We start from the raw sequence: 20,565 nt of genomic DNA, 5'->3' as shown, positions 1-20,565 counted from the left end.
GGCAATGTTTTTTTTTTTACTTATAGGGGGGCCCTGCTCACCAATGTTTTTTAAAAAAACTTTTATGGGGGGCCCTGGCACCACAGTTTTATTTACTTATAAGGGGCCCCTGACCATCAATAGCTTTTTATAACTTATGTGTGGGGGGGGGTTACCTTTCATTAGCGCGTTTTATTAAAACCTGTGTGGTTTTTTAACTGTGGTGTGGAGTGGGATCTGGGGTGGGGCCTGGGTGGGCAGGGGGCCCCAAAAATTTTGTTGTACGGGGCCCCGTGATTTCTAATAGCAGCCCTGTGTCTATATGTAGGAAATTATAACAGTGAAAAGCTTTCCTTCTCTTTCCCGGGGAATTAAAGCCTTCGACATTGTGGGATAAGATTTTCAGCTCCATTGGGATTGTAAAAGGGTTAACAGCATACACATATTTGTAGGGGTAACCAACGTGGGGAGGCAACCAAGCTCATATTCTCCATCTCGGTGATCCCGTTACTTTCGCCCAGATAGGGCTGACCCGTCGGGGTTGGGATTACAGAGGTCGGGGAGATTTCGTAGCGCTTTCGATGTGCTTTGGGAGAAGGCCTAATTGTATTAGGAGCTCTGTTCCTGTTTGCAAGGAGCCAGTTCACATTCCAAGCGCTCTTGTGGCAGGTTAGGAATCAGCGAAGTTAAAAAATTGTCCATGGCGGCCGAGAGGTCCGTTACAGATTCTGGGATACTTCTTATGCGGAGATTGTTGCGCCTAGACCTATTATCTGCGTCTTGGATTTTGTCCCAGACTTCTTGTAGTTGACCTTGGAGGTCTTGGATATCCATCTCGTGGGCATCAAGAACTGTGGTAATATTGTCCACCTTGTGTTCTATGACATCCGTTCTGTGTAAAAAAAAATATATATATATATATATATTTTTTGAAAATAATTGATAATAGCATTATTACACAAGCATATTTAGGGTTCATATCACTACTTAGGCTCCTTTAATAGTCCTGTAAATGTTAGGGATATTTGGTGCCACAGATTTGATCCTGTGCGGATTATTCTCCCCTTAGAAACATGACATGTTAAATTAAAAAAAGGACACAAGAAGGAGACACAAACCAGATGCTCAATAATTTAATGATGTATTTCTCTTCCAGATAGAAGAATAGTGCTTGTCTGTACATAAACCAAACCCAAATATCAGGCAGAAAGAGAAGCTGAAAGCACAGTTGAAAAAAAAATGCATTCCTCTGTACACATATGCAATGTTATAGGCAGGAGCAACTACAATAAATATAGTATTTACATAAACAGCCCAAGTGGAAATGGTCATGTTTGTTATCCATAAAAAAAGTATCCAAGTCCCTGCCTCTTTTTCAGAACGCTAACCAAACCTTTGGCTCATCATCTGCAATTCCTACAGAATAGTTAAACTGTGATTTTCCATCTAATGCAAAAGCAGGTTCCCATGTAGCCCTAGGGAACACTAAACTGTTACTTAGGGTAGCCAGTGGCTTATTTTAGACCTAGCCACACACTGGCCAAAGTGGGCAACCATTTCTAAATATAAACATGCTGAGTGTGTGTGAGAGCCCTAGGCCTGTCATAGTAAAATAATTTTTGAATAACACTTGAACCAATGGACTGGCGAAACAGATCACCAAGATTTCTAATTCGGCCTCCCCTAGGCCAGAGGGTCTTCACACCCAGCACTGCCCCCTCCCACAGAGCATGCACATATGCACAGGTTCCCACTGGAGCACTGGGGATTGAGCACGCAGGAGATTTTAAGAGCTGCATGTGCTTCTGAAAAAAAATAGAAAATGGCTAGGCACCATGCCGCCCCTGAAATCTTCCCACAAACTCAGGCCTGCAGATCACTGTGCCCATGTGTATAATGTCCAAATCAAGGTTGGCACAATGGACTATTGGTTGGAATCCAAGCTACATACATGTAGAATGATCCCATGCTGTCATTCCTGCAGCTGCCTTGCTAAAGTATTCAGTATTACAGAAAGTTCTCAGGCATGCAATAAAATAAAATGATATGGTGATGATTGTGTCGCTAAAGTAAATTTGAATTTGCGTGAGATGTTCCTCTGCTCCACGGAGAAGTAATTAGCCTTTCCATCTCTTTCTACACACAAATTCAGAAAAAGATTGGGGCAAAACAAGCAAATCAGATCTATATCAAATATGTTGGATGAATGGGAAACTGAGAATATCTGTAACAGAAGAAGAATATGAAAATAACTCCCCAACTGCTGCACCAAGTCCAGATTTTTTCAGTGTTGCTCTTTCACGTATTTTCATTTGAACAGCTAGAGAGAGCATGTACTGTGTAAGGATTTCATATTTTATAGGTAATATGTTATCACTCAGGATTCTGGATATATATAGGCACAGTCAGCATGGCACAAGAAGAATCTGCTCCACGTTGCAGCTCAGCCAGGGTCACAGTGGTGGATGTCATGGTATCTACTCCAGGAGGCACCCCAAGGCCATCACTTGAGCGGTCTTGTCTGCCCACGACTATAGACAGTTGGGCATCAGCTGTCTGGAAAGTCTCCTCGATCTGATCTTCAGAGGCAGCTATTGGTTCTGTGACGTTCTTCCGATTTGTGAAGGTTCCTTCTTCCTCTGTGCTGGAATCGTCTCCACCCTTCTCTTGGCCTCTCTTCCTCTGCACTTTTCTGACCTGTAACATGTGCAGTGGAACAAAGTATGAAGAAACAATGGAAATACCTATTGATGAGTAAAAATTTGGCCTTTAACAGAAAACATACCTAGTGGTGGTTATATAATAAAAGTTTGCTACAGATCTAATAATTTACATCAACCAATCAGCAGGTAGCATATACTGCAGCCCCACCAAAAAGAACACAATATAACGTGCAGATGAATGTCTCTATTTACAGATTTGCAGCTTCCTCACCTGATTTTTGTCACTGTCTGAATGCAACCGGCACTTGTGCTCCTTCATGTACTTCTGCCTAGTGAATCCCTTGCCACAGTTTGGGCAACAGTATTGGTAATTCCCAGTATGACTGCGCTGGTGCTCTATCATGTGTGCTCGGCGGCTAAATGACTTGGAGCAGAACTGACATTTGTGTGTCTTTATTCCTAACACAAAACAAAAACTGTGTTGAGAAGACAGCAGCTTCTTCAACAAAATACACAAGCAGTAGCCTTGGCTTACCAGAGTGGGAAAGCATATGAGCCTTTAGTTTGTCCGGGCGGTTAAACTCTTTATTACAGCCTGTATGAGTCCTGTTAGGGTTCACAGACACGAAAGAGTGGACAGGTTAGTGTGAAACAGCTGCACATATTTATAGGTACAGATGCAGGAGGCAAAGGAGCCGGATACCTACGAGAATGGACACTTGTACTTTTTGTAGGGCTCATGGATAAGCATGTGCCTCTTCAGCTTGTCCTTTCGGTTAAATGCAGAGTCACACAGTGTGCACCTATATGGCTTCTCACCTGTAAAGAGAACAGAGAATGATGTCTGATAAAGCCAAAATGCCGAGATATTTTCAACCCTCTAACTGTGCTGAGAGCAGGGAAACAGTATTGCAGTGCAGATGTGATATTTTCTACCCCTAGAACTATAGCAGGATGACTGTTACCCCGATGTTTCTATATATCGGTAACCTTGTTATGAGCTAAGGGGCCAAGTCTGAAGGCAGTTAGTTTGAGATTTGGGGCGATGCTTATATGTGCCTCGGGTACCCCAGGAACTATAGCAGGTTGGCTGTTACCCCAATGTTTCTATATATCTATAACCTTGTTATGAGCTAAGGGGGCCCTGCCTGAAGGCCAGTTAGGGTGAGATTTGGGGTGAGTGATTATTTGTACCCTGGGTACCCCTGGAACTATAACAGGGTGACTGTTACCCCAATGTTTCTATATATCTGTAACCTTGTTATGAGCCAAGTGGGCCCAGCCTGAAGGCCAGTTAGGGGGAGATTTGGGTGAGTGCTTATTTGTACCCTGGGTACCCCTGGAACTATAGCAGAAATGTTTCTATATATTAATAACCTTTTTGTGACCTAAGGGTCCCAGTTTGAGGGCTGGTTAGGGTGAGATTTTTTTGTTTAACATTTTCTACATTTCATCCAAATCCACAGGAAAGATTAAGACCACATATCCCTGGTTCTGGTTCAATCCTTTAGTGTTGTACCTGAGTGGATATGACTGTGCAGTTTAAGATAATGTTCTCGTCGGAAGAGCTTCTTGCAAATGGGGCATTTGTAGTGACCTCCTCCTCCGTGGGTGGGAAGATGCCTGCGGAGATACCTCTCACAGGGGAACACCTAGTATGGTAAAGGAAATAGAATGTGAGTCTTTTAGCTTTAATGGTGATGTTTTTATTAAGAGATGAGACAAATGAAAATACAAATGAGAAAGCAAACAAGTACATTGGAGACTAAAAGAAGAAATAATGTGAAGGTAACATGAATCCACAAGGTAGGGAGTAACAGAGAACTTACTTTCTGGCAGTGTGGGCAGGGGTAGCTGTGTGCGGCTGTTTGCAGATGCTGCTCTAAGGCTTCAGTAGTAGAATATTTGTTCATGCACTTCAGACACCTGCCAAGGAGAAGAGATCAGTGTCAAGATCCATAAAGTTGAGGCACTGGCAACCAGGGTGCCTCTTGTTGTGCTTAAAGAAATTAAAAACTAAAAAGTAAAAATAAAAACTGGGTAAATAGATAGGCTTTGCAAAATAATAAATGCTTCTAACATAGTTGGTTAGCCAAAAGTGTAATCTATGAAGGCTGGAGTGACCGGATGTGTAATATACAGTAATAGCCAGAACACTACTTCCTGTTTTGCAGCTCGTTTGGTTTCATCATAGATTACCAGGCAGTAACCAATCAGTTACTTGAGGGGGGCCACATGGACCATCCAAGGCTCAACTGCCAGAAGTTACTTAGAAATATATGGGAAAGTTACTTAGAAATACATTTTCTTTCATTAGCAAAATCATATTTTTGAATTTACACCCCTTAGAAAAAAAATCATAAGGACAACTGTACTTATAAACAGCCTGGTCTTTCTTTGGTGTGATCTGTGGTAGCATGCTGTGCGAGTACTGATGAACACCCATCTCATAGAGAGATGAAAAGTCCTTGTTACAGAGATGGCACTGGTAAGTCATCTCCTCCTGGTGGGTTTTGATATGCTCCAGGAAGTGATCCAGCTTTTGAGAGGTATGGGCACAACCCTTCACCACACACTTATACACCTGTTTGGAGAAGAGTAGACAAAGTTAACAAGCAAATGGTGCAGCAGGTTTGGTATTTAGAAGTACTCTTCTCTTTCTTACTGTGGACTTTGAAATTAAGCAAAAACATATAATAATAATAATACTATTAATCAAACAAATTAGGTTCTTGTGCCCCTAAAATCTGAAACTGCAAACAAATGGTTATTCCTATAGTCTTCTATAAGTGGCATAGTCTTCTATTTTAAGATTCATAATTTATGGCAAGTTTCTGTCATATCTGTCTGTCACTCACCTGCTCTTGCTTGTGTTGAGTCATATGGGACTTCAGCTGGAAATAGTTGTCAAACTTGCTTGCACAGAACTGGCAGTGATATGAATTATCCACTAGTACCACATGCTTGCCATCTGTCCCTTCCCCCATGCTGCCCTGTGCTGCCTCCATGCCCTCGGCAGGGGCTTCCTCTGTTGAAGGCTGCCTGTTAACTACAAGGTAAACAAAGGCAGATTGGCCTCTTATTCAACATTAGTTTCAGGAAAGACAAAGAAATGGTTGATATAATAAGAAAACGTCACCTCCATTGTCAACGACTTTCTCCTGAGCCTGCAAGGGGTTTAGTGGGACGACTTGAACGGATACTGGTCCCTGAGACTTGGTGGTGTTTTTTTCTCGAGGCCATACCTTATGCGTCTGCATGTGCTTTTTGACGTTGGATTTCTGTGCAAATGCCCGTCCACAAACAATGCACTGAAAGGGCTTTTCACCTGTGTGGCTACCAGAATGGCAGAGACTACATTTTAAGACGTATTTCTGAGCTGACATTTATAAAAAAAAAAAAAATCAGTCAAATCAGATTGTTTTGCAGCAGTTTGGTGTGGGCACCGAACAAGCATATCGTTACCCAGTTTACCAGTATCCTGAGACAAATTGAGATGGCCCTGCATCAAAAAAAGGGCCCCGGAATACCTATAGGAAGCATTGGTGCTTCATTTTGGTCCTTGTCAAAATTCCCTTGCACATAGGCCAATTCTCGCTGGTATCAGGCCAACTGGCCCATGGGCTAAAGAGGCAGATACAGCACAGTTATCGGAACAGGAGCAAGTGAAGAGGAGCTGCCACTCCACTCCCTCTGCCGACACTATACACTGTCAGATATGGTGCAACATTCCCAATCCCAAAACTGACCAATATCCATAGTATATGCATTATCAGTTTGGGCTGCCTGCCATACACACACTGAAAATCGTACAAAAAGCTAATGTTGGTTTCTGAATTGCCAGAGTTTGCAAGGATGCAAAACTTAAAAGGCACCTATACCTCTGAAATATTTCTCCCCTGTGGACAGAGTAGAGTTGGATAGAGTTGTCTGATAACAGAGAAGAAACTCCCACCTTCTAATGTGCTGCTGGAGGTCAAAGTTTTTCCCAAATGCCTTGTCACAGTAGCTGCACTTCAGCTTGGGAGACTTCAGTTTCCCTGCAAAATGAATGGGGTGAAACCCAGATGGACACATACACACAATAACAGGCAGCTTGCCAGCAGCTCACACTATGGATGTGTTGTTTGCAGCTGATACAGCAGTGTTCAGATGAGGAGCTCACAAATAAATCCCTAAATATATAAACAGTTGTACAAAAAAAGGCTATTTGTGAAATTAAACATGTCAATGCCATTGGTACACTTTGGGCCTAGGAGGGACTGAACACGTCACCAGCATTAGTACACACCATTGCGGATTCCACAATCAGTCTTGGAGCGCCGAGTCTTATTTGGCAAACTTGGTTCCAGAGTTCCCATGCTGCCTTCACCTAAATTTGCACAAGGAGAACAGCTGCTAGGAGTTTTCAATTTAAGTTCCTGCTTCCCAGGACTGTATACAGATGGAGTGTTATATACAGAGCTCTCCACACATTGGCTCTGAACCTGCTGGACAGAAAATGGCTAAATTAAAAGAGATATATTATTTAATAAACAAGCAAGTACCAGTAAATTATTTTTGATATAGAAGGAATGTGTTTTACAAAGTTGTGTTTCTTATTGAAAATGTCTGCAAAAACCCACCCAACTGTTCCACTTCCTGCCCGTTGAATTGTCTGGCTATGCAGGGGGGCTGGTGGCACTCAGCACACTACACTGATAGTAACCAATCACCAACTAGGCTGACCTGATAGGAAACTGAAACCAGTCTTTGCTTGTGTGACTGCAAGGCTTTGATTGGCTGTCCCCTGCCTACTGTGCGTCTGGCAGGGACCGTTAGGACACGCCAACCCCTCATTTGAAACAGGGACAAGGACCAGAGAACATCTATGGGGAGCTCAAATATAGGGGCTAATTTTGAAGACAATATTAATTTACAGCCAAAAGTAAAACCAGCACCATATAATATACATTATTGTCTACAAAAATTGTTTTGTTTTTTTTAAATTTATCCTATATGCCTCCTTTAAACCTGCCCTGTAAGGGCAAGGACAAAGAATTTAATGATGTGTTAATTAGTAGTAATTTTGAGAAAACCTATTTTTTTTTTGTAATTTAATTGTAAATGACAGCATTTCAGTAGGAATCAGTTTTCAAATGAATCACTTAAAATACATGTTACATACCTGAGAATATGCATACAATTACTTTTTAAAAAGATCCTAGTGTCATATGTTAACACTGTTCAAGGTCTCTTTATGTGAAATACATGTGAAAACATTTAAATAAAGAGAAATAAAAAAAAAAGATCCTATGATCCATGTCTGAGGACAAGAGAATTTGTAGCCCCATTACATCATTACATTTATGGACAGCAATCGATTGGTCGTTAAACTATATGCATAGTGGGGCTCATTTATCAACACTGGGCAAATTTGCCTGTGAGCAGTAACCCAAGGCAACCAATCAAATGGTTGCATTCATTGTTCTACTTGCAGCTGGCTTTAAAAAGCTAATCACTGATAGGTTGCTATGGGTAACTGCCCATAGGCAAATTTGTCCAGTGTTGATAAATGAGCCCCAGTGACTTCCTAATATTCCTCACTGATGATATATGTATAGTATAGTAGGTCACATGCCAATCACAACACCCATAGGTTGCATCTGTAATTAAGGAAGGTACTGCGCACTTTCATTATATACCAACCTCGATCTGTGTGTAAGGAGTCATGTTCATCCCATGGAGTTCCATACCCGAGTTTCCTGGCATGCTGATAGGTGAGCTATACACCTGTACCACTGTGCTGCAGCTACTACTGTTTGATTGTACAGGGGCCCCAATTGGGCTGTGTCCATGAGTGAGAGGAGGAGGGTGTGGATGTCGTAGTGGCAAGGAGGGTGCATGTATATATGTTCCCGCGGAGTGCATGCTGGGATTACTCTGCAAGAGAGAGGCAGCATTTAAAGATTATATTTTGCTATATAAATATAAAGCAAAGAAAATACCTTAGGCAAGAAAGGCTAATTCCTACTACTCCTTAGGTAGCAGGTGGCTAAATCTTAATAAACATGTAGGGACTTCACTGAAAAACCAGCAAAGACAGTCTAACTGAATTAAGGGCCATTATAAGCCAATTGTACCTTTGGAATTGTGCCTGTGCTGCCCTAGTTTATGGCATCTATATACAAGGCCATTTTGTACAGGCATTACCGTCTGCCAAACGTGCTTATAGCCTATATAGAGATGCTGTCATAATATATACAGTCATTTGAAAAAGTTTGCTAACCAAACTGAGCATTGGCTGAGCTTTTAATGTAGCAACTTCCTTTTAATATATACCATGCCTTATGGAAACAGTGGTATTTCAGCAGTGACAAAGTTTATTGGATTAACAGACAATATGCATCATAACAAAATTAGACAGGTGCATTAATTTGGGCACGCCAACAGAGTTATTACATCAATACTTAATTGAGCCTCCTTTTGCAAATGTAACAGCCTCTAGAAGCCTCCTTTAGTCTTTAAAGAGTGTCTGGATTCTGGATGGCGGTATTTTTGACCATTCGTCCATACAAAATCTCTCCAGTTCAGTTAAATTTGATGGCTGCCTGCTTCAAAACATTCCATAGATTTTGTGCATACTGCTAGTGAAAAATGCCTTACCCTTTAAAGGAGAAGGAAAGCTACGGAGGCATTTTATTGCCAATAGATTAGCTACAATAGTGCACGCTAGAATGCTATATTTATTCTGTAGAATGTTTTACCATACCTGTGTAAAAAGCTCTAGAAACTCTCTGTCTGTTTAGGATAGGAGCTGCAGTATTAACATGGTGTGACATCACTTCCTGCCTGAGTCTTTCCCTGCTCTGGGCTCAGATTACAGTAGAGAAGGGAGGGGGAGGGGGAAGAGAAGCAAACTGAGCATGCTCTTGCCCAGGGCAATGAGGTTTAAGATGAAGGCAGGAAGTCTGATACAGAAGCCCATGTTTACACAATAGAAGGAAATAAATGCAGTGTTTCTTTTGACAGGGGACTCAGAGCAGCATTACTTTGGGGGTTTACTGTTATATTTAGATGGACCTTTCTGATAAGGCTTACTTAGTTTTAACCTTTCCTTCTCCTTTAAAAAAAACAGGGATTGTTTGTCCATATATTGCAATATATTTAAGCTGGCCAACTACGTCAAAGTCATCCCATATCTGGCCAGTCCTACTCTCAATTGTCATCTGATTCATTAAGAATTCTATTGCTTCATTATACATTTTACAAAGGGACTAAGTTTTACCTGCAACTTACTTGCTGCTTTCAAAGTAAAACTCCCAAACTTGGCTGCCCTTTTATTAGACACCAGTGGGATCACCTGACTATAGCTGGGAAGTCTCTGTCTTAAATATATTGATAATGGGATGAGTGCAGAGGACCTCTTGTATTTGTCTATAAGCCATATTCCTTGTTGGCTCCTACAGCCCCCCCCCCATTTTCTTGCCCTTCTCACCTGCACTGGTGTTGGCACTGGAGGCATGGACTGGTCTAGAGAGGTGAACGCAGACATGGCAGAAAGTAGGACCTCGTCATTCACCAGCACATTGCCTTGTACCAGGGTCTGGATGAGTGGAGACGGTGGAACTGCAATATACGTGGAGATCTAGGGAGGGAAAAGAGGTGACATTAATTTTATTTGAGCAAAACCACAGCACTTTGCTTTATCTAAAGGTGGACATTCATGCAGAGATATTTTTATAATACCAAATGGCCTTCCCCCCTCCACCACCACCCATCTATCATTCCTTTACTCTGACCACCTCCCCCAGGCTGAACCCATCCCTCATTGTTACCTACCTGCCTGTTGTTCACATGCGACTGCTGAACTGAGCTGACCGATGGAGTGTAGGCACTGTGAACTCCCATAGTGACCGATGATAGAGAGGGGGCACTACCATGGCACTGTTCTCGTTTGTGGATCACAAAGGCTGGCAGGGAGTTAAACTGCTTCTTACATTTACCACAAAGGAATACGTCTTCATCATCTGAAACAAAAAAGCTAATTTGTAAGGAAAACAGAGCTAAAGGTTTCCTAAACAAGAGAAAGGCATATAGAGTGAGTCTGCAATAACAAACAAATCAACCAGCTTCAGCTAGGGCCACAAAGTGAACCCTGCAGTTGCATTTTAAATGCTTAATTTGGCCACTAGAGTAGTTGATTTTCTCCTGTGGTTCTAGATGCGGGCTGATAACTTATTGTCCCATGAATAAGTAACGGAACCAAGAGAAAGCACTGGAATGGGATTCTGTGACTTATACACAGTTTTAACTGGTTCATTGTATTTAAAAAGAAACCAAGTAAACACTGAAAGTTTTTTCTCACCCATTGATTGGATAGGAGCAGAGTTAGTGACAGTTTGAGCAGAATGGTCTGACACGCCCCCTTGTCCATCGAGCAGCGACTGAACAGCAAGCACTGTCTGGTTGTCCATCCCTGAGAAAAAACATGCAGGATTCTTTAGAGTGACGATATACCTTGTATATATACATGCAGGGTTTATGTTCGGAGACTCTGAGCAGCAGAAATATACATAATGTATAAGAGAGGCTTCTGGCATCAAATATTTCAAATGGCAGAACACTTCCCCCCACCTATGACCCAATCAGAGTCTAGAAAATGCAAGAACTAGGTGTTTTAGTCTTGCTGGACTAAAACACCTAGTTCTTGCATTTAATAGACTCTGATTGGGTCATAGGTGTGGGGGGGGGGTCATGCACAGCCATTCACATCCATATCTGACATTTTTATCCTATTTAACCAAACCCAGACAGGATTTTTTTTAGGAGTAGAAAATGGTAGGGCCCATAGGCTGCCTATTTGGTCAAGAGACCGCTTGGTTGAGTTAGCCATTTCTGTGCATGTAACAGCACCTTTAGGCTGTAGGGTAACCCACACATATGGGTGATACAGCAGTGCAGCTCCTACAAATCAAAGATGAGTGTATTGCTCTTGGTAGGTATAGGATTACATGTAAAGGTCATACAAATGTTACGCATTTAGAGATGAATCCAGAAATTAAGTAAGGAGAATCATGTTTGAGCAAGGAAGGATTTTTTTTCCTGCCTTCTTCGACATCACTATAGAAAGGACGTATGTAAGGTTTAGTTTGGCAGACATTTTACTTTTTGCGTATATGTATATAATACACAAAAGCCATGAATATCCTGTAAATTATATCCTTATAAACGGTGAGTTCTGATGTCATCAGTTATAAACAGTGAGTTCTGATGTCATTTCTGTCACATGACTCAATGAAATTTGTGTATTATAATAAATAAAGTACCCCCAGTTGTAAAATATGAGGATATTAGAAGTTACCTCGGAGTTCCATGACCTATATAAAAACACTCGGCCTTCGGCCTCGTGTTTTTATATGGTCATGAAACTCCTCGGTAACTTATAATATCCTTATATTTTACAAGAGGGGGTACTTTATTCACTATATAATTTTTGATGACTGCAATTATAATCAAGCCTAAAGCTGTGGATAATGCAGGAAGCCTTTAAGGGTTTGTTCACCTTTAAATTATCTATTAGTATGCTATAGAGAGTCTTTTTTTACTCATTCAAAATCACGTGTTCTACTTCCTCGCTGGTTGACCTTCTGGTGTGTTTCCTTTTTCTTTTGTGTTCCCTAAAGGAGTATTCCCTTGGCAAACGCAGGTTGACCCAACTTTTGGTGTTTCCAAATCTGAAGCCGGGGAGTCTCCACAACTATCTATAGTTGATAAGTTTCTCCTGATTATTCTGCGTCTAGAACATCTATCAACATCATTACCAATAAGCCATCCATACACTCTGCGATCTCTGTAATCTTGATCCATCTTAACAATTTTAGTTTGTTTAAAGGAGAAGGAAAGCTACGGAGACATTTTATAGCCAATAGATTAGCTGCAATAGTGCAAGCTAGAATGCTATATTTATTCTGTAGAATGTTTTACCATACCTGAGTAAAAAGCTCTAGAAGCTCTCTGTTTGTTTAGGATAGCAGCTGCAGTATTAGCTTGGTGTGACATCACTTCCTGCCTGAACCTTTCCCTACTCACTTATAGCTCTGGGCTCAGATTACAGCAGAGAAGGGGGGGAGCAAACTGAGCATGCTCACGCCCGGGGCAATGAGGTTTAAGCTGAAGGCAGGAAGTGTGATACAGAAGCCCATGTGTACACAATAGAAGGAAAGAAATGCAGTGTTTCTTTTTACAGACGACTCAGAGCAGCAATACTTTGGGGGTTTACTGGTATATTTAGGTGGAACTTTCTGATAAGGCTTACTTAGTTTTAACCATTCCTTCACCTTTAAAAGCAATAAGTTGTTGCCGATATTTTGCTATGCTTGTTTCTAACCTCGCCTTCCAGTTAGTAGATTGATCAGCCCAAGTGCTAATAAATATAAATATATATATATATATATATATATATATATATATACATACATACACATAAACACATATCACAATTACACAACTTAGTAGAGTAAAACTGGAGTCAAAGACCACGTTGTATTATTTCATCAGTCTTCCCTCTTTGTAAAAGATGTATTTTAAAATTTCTTCCCCGAATGATGACCGAGGGGCATATTTATCAAGGGTCGAATTTCAAATTTAAAAAACGTTGAAATTCAAATTCAAAAGGACCACCCGGAATAAGTCAGTTTTGGATCGGCCGAATTCGAATCGTACGAATAACAGCGCATTCGATTGAACGTGAATCGGAGTCCCCCCCCCCAAAAAAGCTTTGATTTTTCACAGTCCACCAATTGACTCCAGATGGGTTCTAGGAGGTCCCCCATAGGCTAAAAAAGCAATTTGTCAGGTTTTAGATGGCGAACGGTCAAAGTCAAATTTTTAAAGAGACAGTACATGATATATCAAAAACATTTTCAAAATCAAATCGAATTTGGACTATTCAAAAAAAAAAATAGCTCGAAATTCGATTTTTTTTCGAAATTCGAATCTGCCCGAGTGTTGTAGTATAGTGAAAATACACAGAATGTAGGCCGCTGCCTGTATGACTTGCCATTGCCTAGTTACTGAGCAGAGAGTGTGAGTGCAAGCAGCTTTGCCAAGAAGCCATTCTCCCTCCCGCCTGAGCTCTTCCAGCACACTCCCTCCTCTGTACTCAGCAGCCAATCTGCCTCCGCCCCTCTACCGCTGCACATCGGCTGCTCCCAGCCAACGGGAGAATGAGCAGCGGGGCAGACGGCAGACTGGCGTACCATAAATGAGCAAGGGGGCTTATATCTCTATTTACCTTCAAAAGCTTCAAATATAGCTTGCGCCATCTTGCAAGTTGCAGCGATCCTAAAAGTAGCATGATGGGAAATATGAGGAGCCTGTAGTACCCCGGCAGGTCGGCAGAGGGGCGCACTGCAAAGTTACTGCTTTTTATGTATAACTTGATAAGAAACTTATGTTGGTAAATAAAAGCGCAGGACTGACTGGTGTAAAGATGCATGAATCTCATTTGGAAATAGGAAGGCCGCCTATGTGGTTTAATCAGGTTTTTATAAACGTATTCCTACAAAGGAAGCTACGCAAGGATTTGTAGTAACTGTCTAACGCTGGCCTATGAGCACCAGTTTTCTCACATGAAGCTTGAAAGGCATTCCCTTTCATGGCCGGAACTAAACGTGCAGTACTCCGTTTCCCGTCGGAACGTTTACGCTGCGCGGAGTTCCTTGGAACGCATTTCCCCCCTCAGCAACACGGAAGTGCCTTTGCTCTCTCTCTCTCCGACAGCTGCAGAATGGCGGGGACGGGGGCTCAGCTTGCGCTGGTGAAGACCGTAAATGAGCTGCTCAGGAAGAGACGATACCGGGCTGTGCTGGCTGTGATCAAGGGCCTCCGCAACGGGGCAGTGTGAGGACAGGGAAGCTTCATGAGGGTGGAGGGTTACCGTGAGCCAAGGAGGAAGGTTATGGGGAGTTATAAGAATTTGAAAGTTGTCCCTAATATGCAATAACTTGGGACGAGGTCCCTGATTCTTAAAACTGACTGAGTGCGGATGCACTGAATCCAGGATTCTGTTGTGGATTCAGCCTTTTTTTTTAGCAGAATACGGATTTGGCTGAACCGAATCCTAATGCAAAGTAGGGGCAGGCAGGGAAATCGTGTGACTTTTTTTTTTACAAGGAAGTAAAAACTGGTGTCCCCTTTCCCACCCCTATTTTACATATGCAAATGATGTATTCGGCCGAATCTTTCGCACAGGATTCAGAGGTTCCGCCGAATCCAAAATAGTGGATTTGGTGCATCCCTAGTAGAAATGTATCTTGTGTCTCGGTGCCTGTTCTCTCTACGTATAATATGTGTATTGAGAATACAGCAATCCTGTGGATATACCCAACATGTTACCAGGGCAAAGGGCAGAAACAGAAAGAAACTGATTTCCCTGGGCCTCAGCATGAGTGCCACCTGGCGGGGAAGGGTGTAGATACGAGTACAAAGTGCACATTATATTGTGTAACAGTAGACGCTTCAGGTATGACAACATACTGCAACCTCTTTGGCTGTTGCAAGGAATGCTGGGAATTGTAGTCCACTAGCAGCTGGAGGCTTACAGGCTTGGCTTCCTTTAAACCACAGAATTTCTGCAGCCTTTCTGCATTGTCAAGGGCTTCCTCTGACTTTATTTTCTCTCTCTCTCTCTCTCTCTCTCTCTCTCTCTCTCATATATGAGACTTTCATTCATCTGGGTCATTATAACATAAAATCCTTTCATAATTACCTTGATTTTCATTTCCTGGACCAGAACATGGCAGTGAACACCAAGGCTTAGCCACTGCCATGTGTAGGGGCAGGAACAATAATATCTGGTAGTGGTAAGTCTAAATAAATGGGACTTTCTGGGAAATCTTAAAAACATTTTAGCGCTAATCTGCCTGTCTGTGGCAGACACTACTGGAACTATGGGTAGGCAGAAGAGACAGCTCCTAGAAAGGCCAAGCGGGAGCAGACCTTGGGGGTGTGTATGGATGAAGGCTTGCCATGACAGACAGGCGGGCTGGAGCTGGCGCAAGAGGTATTTGCATTGGGTGCAAGTACCTTTTGGGTCTTCACTTGTAGCAGATCCAGTGTTAGTTTTGCTAGACCTGCAACATTTAGATCCTGACCTCTGCCTTTCATGAGATTTTGCTTTTTCCTGTGAGCCTCCATGTTGGTGATGTTCATGGCAGGGCCTCTCCTCCTCAGTGATGTCAACTGCAGGTTTGAACCCAAGAAATATGGAAAGGGTGAATGAGTCCAGGTTCCACTGAGAAATGCCAAAAAGAATCTGATTTATTGATATGGGAGTTGAGAAATTCCTGATCATGGCCATCCTAACTCTTGAAAAGGGACCAATGCCCGCTATGCTGTCAGCCATGAAGTCAAATATGGGGCATGTTTGGCATTACACTATTACATTGGGTTGCAGGTTAGAGAGACCCACATCCAACTCAATCCCTGTCTATTTGCGAACCTTTTTGACTCACGGGTATTGGACCATACATCACTAATCAGATTGTAATAGTTTATAAAGCAGGCAATACCTATAACCAAAGCATGAAGGTTAGGGCAACATTTGGGTTAATTGCTGTTTTTATATTCTTAATGTAAAATGTACAAATGAAATCCATAATGCGTTTCAAATTAATTGAAAGCAACCCGTGTCACTTTTACACTTTCTTTCATTATGCAAAAAAAGTGTTTTTTTGGGCAGAGATCAATAAACACATTTTACTTTTTTTTCCCTTTAATTGTTGTATCAATAATGATAATGCATATTTTCTTTTCAAGATATGGCGCAAAAATCCGGGCCCCGCATGCATTAGTGATGACTTTCCTGTTTAAAAGTGGAAGGTAATATTTATTTACAAATAACTGTGCATGATTTGTTGATCGTTAAATGGTCGGTAAATATTTTTACGGTAATTTACTGTATTGTGTGTATAAATGATTATTATTATCAACATATATGTATAAAACACCAATATATTCTACAGTGCTATACAATATATATAGAGAATATTCACCTACTGTAATTTATAAGGTTACTACAAAGAGGACTTCCATGACCAAACTCAAGTGCTTATTTAATGGTCACAGAACACTAAGGTGATTTCTAACGGCTTGTTACAGTTATTAGGGAGCTAGCACACGAGCAGATTTGGGGAGATTTAGTTGATTAATCGCCTCTTCTGCAGGGTGACAATCTCCCCGAACTGCCTTCCCCATGCCTTTGGCCTGCTATAATGAGAAAACGCCAGCGCCAATGCACTCGCGGCGCTTCGATTTCCGAAGTTGCCTCACGAGAAAACTTTGGAAATCGACGTGCCACGAGTGCATTGGTGCTGGTATTTTCTCATTATAGCAGGGGGAAGGCAGTTCGGAGAGATTGTTGCCCCGCAGAAGAGGCAATTTGTTTTGCGACTGAATCTGCCCGTGTACTAGCTCTCTAAGCGGTTTCATTATCTTTTATATACCTTTAGAATTGCTGTTGTCACTAACAAGGAAGAAGAGAGGGGCAGAAGTGGCAATGGAGTGAGTGGGGAACCACAGATAGTAGTGGGTTGCAGCAAGATGAGGGATACATCTTACACCCACTTTTCTTTAAATTATAAATGGCACATTCTGACATCAGAAAATGCTCTTTATAAAGGGATTATGTACAGTTATATATCCAGAATGCTAGGGAGCTGGGGTTTTCCGGATAACGGATCTTTCCATAATTTGCATATTCATACCTTAAGTCTGCTAGGAGATCATGTAAACATTAAATAAACCCAATAGGCTGGTTTTGCCCCCAATAAGGATTAATTATATCTTAGTTTGAATCAAGTGCATGGTACTGTCTTATTATTACAGAGAAAAATTAAATTTGGATTATTTAGATATATATATGTTTTCTTGCTGAATTTTATGCAAATGGCATCACTTCTACCTAATGGCATCAATAATGTCATTGTTGTGTGACTCACTTGGGGTGCAACACTCTAAGGGAACCCTGTAAACACCATCTTCTCAAGACAAGTACTAATTCTAGAAATTTTTTATCTGTGCACTATGTATCTTGCACTTAGCTTATTTGTGCATATGTTATTAGAGTAAGCCCCAAAGGGCATTGGGGCTAAGCACAAAATAAGGAGCATGTAGGCTCTTGGAGATGAGCAACTTAATCACTGGGGGTTGTTGACAACATGGCTTCCTCTGTGACTTTAGGTTTCCTTTAAAAACTGCCCCTGTTTAGGGGTTATGAACGGCAGTAGGTCTATAGATGCAGACCAAAGAAGGGGCCATGTGACACACTGATCAGTGCCACTACTGTAATAATCAAATCATTTCTGCCTTTTACAGTTTGAAAGAGAAGCTGAAAGCCATCCTGCAGGCAACGTACACCCATTCCCGAAATCTGGCATGCTTTGTTTTCACATATAAAAGCCTCATGGCTGCGCAGGAGAAACTACATGGCAGCAAATGGCAGTTCCACTCCTTCCTGGCTGCCTGCGTGGGGGGCTGGTTGGTGTTTGGAGAAAACAATCACATCAATAGCCAGGTAATGGCTTTATTATTAATTTCTTGTATCCATTTGAGTCACATGGTTCACAGACACTTGCCTACTAATATTATAGCAAGTTTTCCTTTAAAACATTTCACTTCTTTGCACTCCACACTAAAACATATTCCCAGTTTATCTTGAAGAACCTTCAACTGACCAACTCCTTATCTTCTGCAGATCAATATGTACCTCCTGTCTCGTGTCCTGTTTGGCTTGTCACGTCTGGCAGTAGAGAAGGGTTACATCCCTGAACCCAAACATGATGTTTTCCCCATATTCTCAGCCTTAGTTTGGGGCTTTGTTCTCTGGCTCTTTGAATACCAAAGACACACACTACAGCCATCTTTACAGTCCTCCATGACATATCTATATGATGACAGCAATATCTGGCATGACATCTCCGATTTTCTAATCTACAACAAGCCCAAACCAGCTAAGTAATCTCCAAGCGGCACATTTAGGATCTCCCGAGATCTGGCGCGAGATCCTAAAGGCATTAATGGTGCAAGGCAACCTCCATATTGGATGAGGCAAATTGCTAAATATCACCTTTTTGGTCATTGCCTTACATGGAAGCACAATAACCCTTCAACTGATTTCATTGTAGACAGACATTCTTATAGCCCAAAGCTCTGTGACAACTGATCTGTGGAGGTCACCCTTACTGATATTTAACTAACCCTGCTACTCTAGCATATTCATTCCCGGCTAGTGATTGTCAAAGAATATGTTGCCGTCCAGCCCTAACATGATGACTCCTGCAGCCCCACAGCAGATGCTGGTCTTTAAAGACCTAATAGTTGGTGGCAAAAGCAGGATGAACACATATATCAGAATCTTCTGCAGGCTAGTATAGCATATGGAGCTGGTCAGTATCCAATAATAGCACAGACCTTGCATTGCTCCCCATTTATATTTGGATATGAAAGAGGTTAAGGTTAGCAACCTGTAACAGTTTTTTTTAAACAGTATTTGAAGGGCTATTCTCCTTTGAGTATTTATCTTCACTATGATTTGCCGAAGTGAAATAAGGGGTCATTTATCTGCCTGTGCAGACGTGAGGTGGAGTGCACTCTGCCCGCAGGTAGTAAATCACCCTATATGCCAGTGATCCCCAACTAGTGGCTCATGAGCAGCATGTTGCTCCCCAACTCCTTGGGTGTTGCTCCCAGTGGCCTCAAAGCAGGTGCTTTTTTTTTTTTTTTTTTTTTTTTTTTTAATTCCAGGCTCGGAGACAAGTTTTGGTTGCATAAAAACCATATGTACTGCCTGTAGTCTGCCAGTCCACATAGGGGCTACCAAATAGCCACAGGACTTATTTTGCACTGCCCAGGAACATTTCAATTGCCTTCACATTTTACTTGTGTTGCTCCTCAACTCTGTTTACATCTGAATGTTGCTTACAGGTAAAAAAAAACGGTTGGAGACCCCTGCTATACTGTACTAAGCACTGAATGTGAAATGATTTTCCAATTGCTTTGTTAGCCCATGTGTTTGACTTGCAGTTTGAAGGTGGCCTTACATGCCAAGATTTGATAACATAGTGTAGTCAATTTCAACCATACTGTGTGACTGTCTGGTCATATATAGCCCCTTCAGAACAAGGACTGGTTAGTTTCGACAGACCATCCTGAGTACTCTTCAGGTACAATTGTTTTGTCCAAAGAAGCTGGAGCTTATCCTCCTTCCACTCAGATTTCACTTGTTTGGCTGCTGCTATTGGCCCTCCCTCCAAGCTATAGCTATTGGGTACAAGTTGCAGCAAACATTTTCAGAGTGGGGATTGTGTTGCTGCTTGTGATTCTTTTTGCTCTAGTCCACTGTGCCTATTGATGCAACCCTAGTATTTTGGCCACATTCAGGGTGGCAGTAGCATCTACATGATTCAGCAGAGGAAGCTGGACACTTAGGGGCAAATTCACTAAGCGCCAAAGCGCCTAACGCTAGCGTCAATTCGCTAGTGTTGGTCATTTTCATTACTTCGCAAATTCGCTAACGAACGCTGGCGTACATTCGCTAGTGTTACTTCGCACCCTTGCATTGTACTGAACGCTACCTTTTACTCTAGACTTCCTTCGCCACCTCAGACCAGGCGAAGCGCAATAGAGTATATAGGGATTGCTTCAAAAAAAGTTCACATTTTTTCAAAGTCCCAAAAAACGCTGGCGTTTTTTTCTATATTATGGGTGATAGGCTGAAAAAGATCGAAAAATTTTTTTGGGGCTCCCCTCCTTCCCCCCTACATTTCCTAACTCATGGCAACTTAACTATACAGTGGGCACATGTGTAGGGCAAAATAAAAATTTTATTTGATGTTTTGAAGGTTTCCCAGGCATTTGTAGTGCTGCTACATATTCCTCCATT

At 41.8% G+C, this 20,565-nt stretch overlaps 2 protein-coding genes across 3 annotated transcripts; one reads left to right on the top strand and one right to left on the bottom strand.

Moving 5' to 3' along the window:
* Nucleotides 1-1,096: 1,096 nt before the first annotated feature.
* Nucleotides 1,097-14,071, bottom strand: znf341.L (zinc finger protein 341 L homeolog). Of its 2 annotated transcripts, none has more exons than XM_018235273.2 (16): nt 13,918-14,071; nt 10,990-11,100; nt 10,464-10,651; nt 10,120-10,269; nt 8,331-8,564; nt 6,934-7,132; nt 6,598-6,682; nt 5,782-5,978; nt 5,501-5,691; nt 5,018-5,226; nt 4,472-4,568; nt 4,162-4,294; nt 3,350-3,461; nt 3,178-3,248; nt 2,914-3,101; nt 1,097-2,676 (listed from the first exon to the last, which is right to left on the bottom strand). In XM_018235273.2, exons 1-16 carry the CDS (start codon nt 13,946-13,948, stop codon nt 2,353-2,355), a joined length of 2,520 nt encoding a protein of 839 aa, XP_018090762.1. In that variant the 5' UTR covers nt 13,949-14,071; the 3' UTR covers nt 1,097-2,352. The 2 variants fall into 2 exon arrangements, with proteins under 2 accessions (XP_018090762.1, XP_018090763.1); XM_018235274.2 differs by having other exon boundaries at nt 6,934-7,129.
* A 67-nt stretch (nt 14,072-14,138) lies between these two features.
* Nucleotides 14,139-20,083, top strand: pxmp4.L (peroxisomal membrane protein 4 L homeolog). Its single transcript, XM_018235276.2, has 4 exons — nt 14,139-14,525; nt 16,443-16,505; nt 18,000-18,198; nt 18,379-20,083. Exons 1-4 carry the CDS (start codon nt 14,281-14,283, stop codon nt 18,640-18,642), a joined length of 771 nt encoding a protein of 256 aa, XP_018090765.1. The 5' UTR covers nt 14,139-14,280; the 3' UTR covers nt 18,643-20,083.
* Nucleotides 20,084-20,565: the final 482 nt, after the last annotated feature.

This window comes from Xenopus laevis, chromosome 9_10L, assembly GCF_017654675.1.
Source record: "Xenopus laevis strain J_2021 chromosome 9_10L, Xenopus_laevis_v10.1, whole genome shotgun sequence".
Classification (NCBI taxonomy): domain Eukaryota; kingdom Metazoa; phylum Chordata; class Amphibia; order Anura; family Pipidae; genus Xenopus; species Xenopus laevis.
This window is presented reverse-complemented; position numbering and strand designations above follow the sequence as displayed.

What these genes read in the sequence shown, in the direction of transcription:
- znf341.L (XM_018235273.2), bottom strand. Translation starts at nt 13,948, where the DNA reads ATGGCGCAAGCTATATTTGAAGCTTTTGAAG. An exon ending in TGATTGTGGAATCCGCAATG is followed by an intron (nt 6,683 to 6,933) that starts GTGTGTACTAAT and finishes TTCATTTTGCAG; the next exon opens with GGAAACTGAAGTCTCCCAAG. An exon ending in CTCAACACAAGCAAGAGCAG is followed by an intron (nt 5,227 to 5,500) that starts GTGAGTGACAGA and finishes TTCTCCAAACAG; the next exon opens with GTGTATAAGTGTGTGGTGAA.
- pxmp4.L (XM_018235276.2), top strand. Translation starts at nt 14,281, where the DNA reads ATGGCCGGAACTAAACGTGCAGTACTCCGTTTCCCGTCGGAACGTTTA. An exon ending in TTCCTGTTTAAAAGTGGAAG is followed by an intron (nt 16,506 to 17,999) that starts GTAATATTTATT and finishes TGCCTTTTACAG; the next exon opens with TTTGAAAGAGAAGCTGAAAG. An exon ending in ACAATCACATCAATAGCCAG is followed by an intron (nt 18,199 to 18,378) that starts GTAATGGCTTTA and finishes TATCTTCTGCAG; the next exon opens with ATCAATATGTACCTCCTGTC.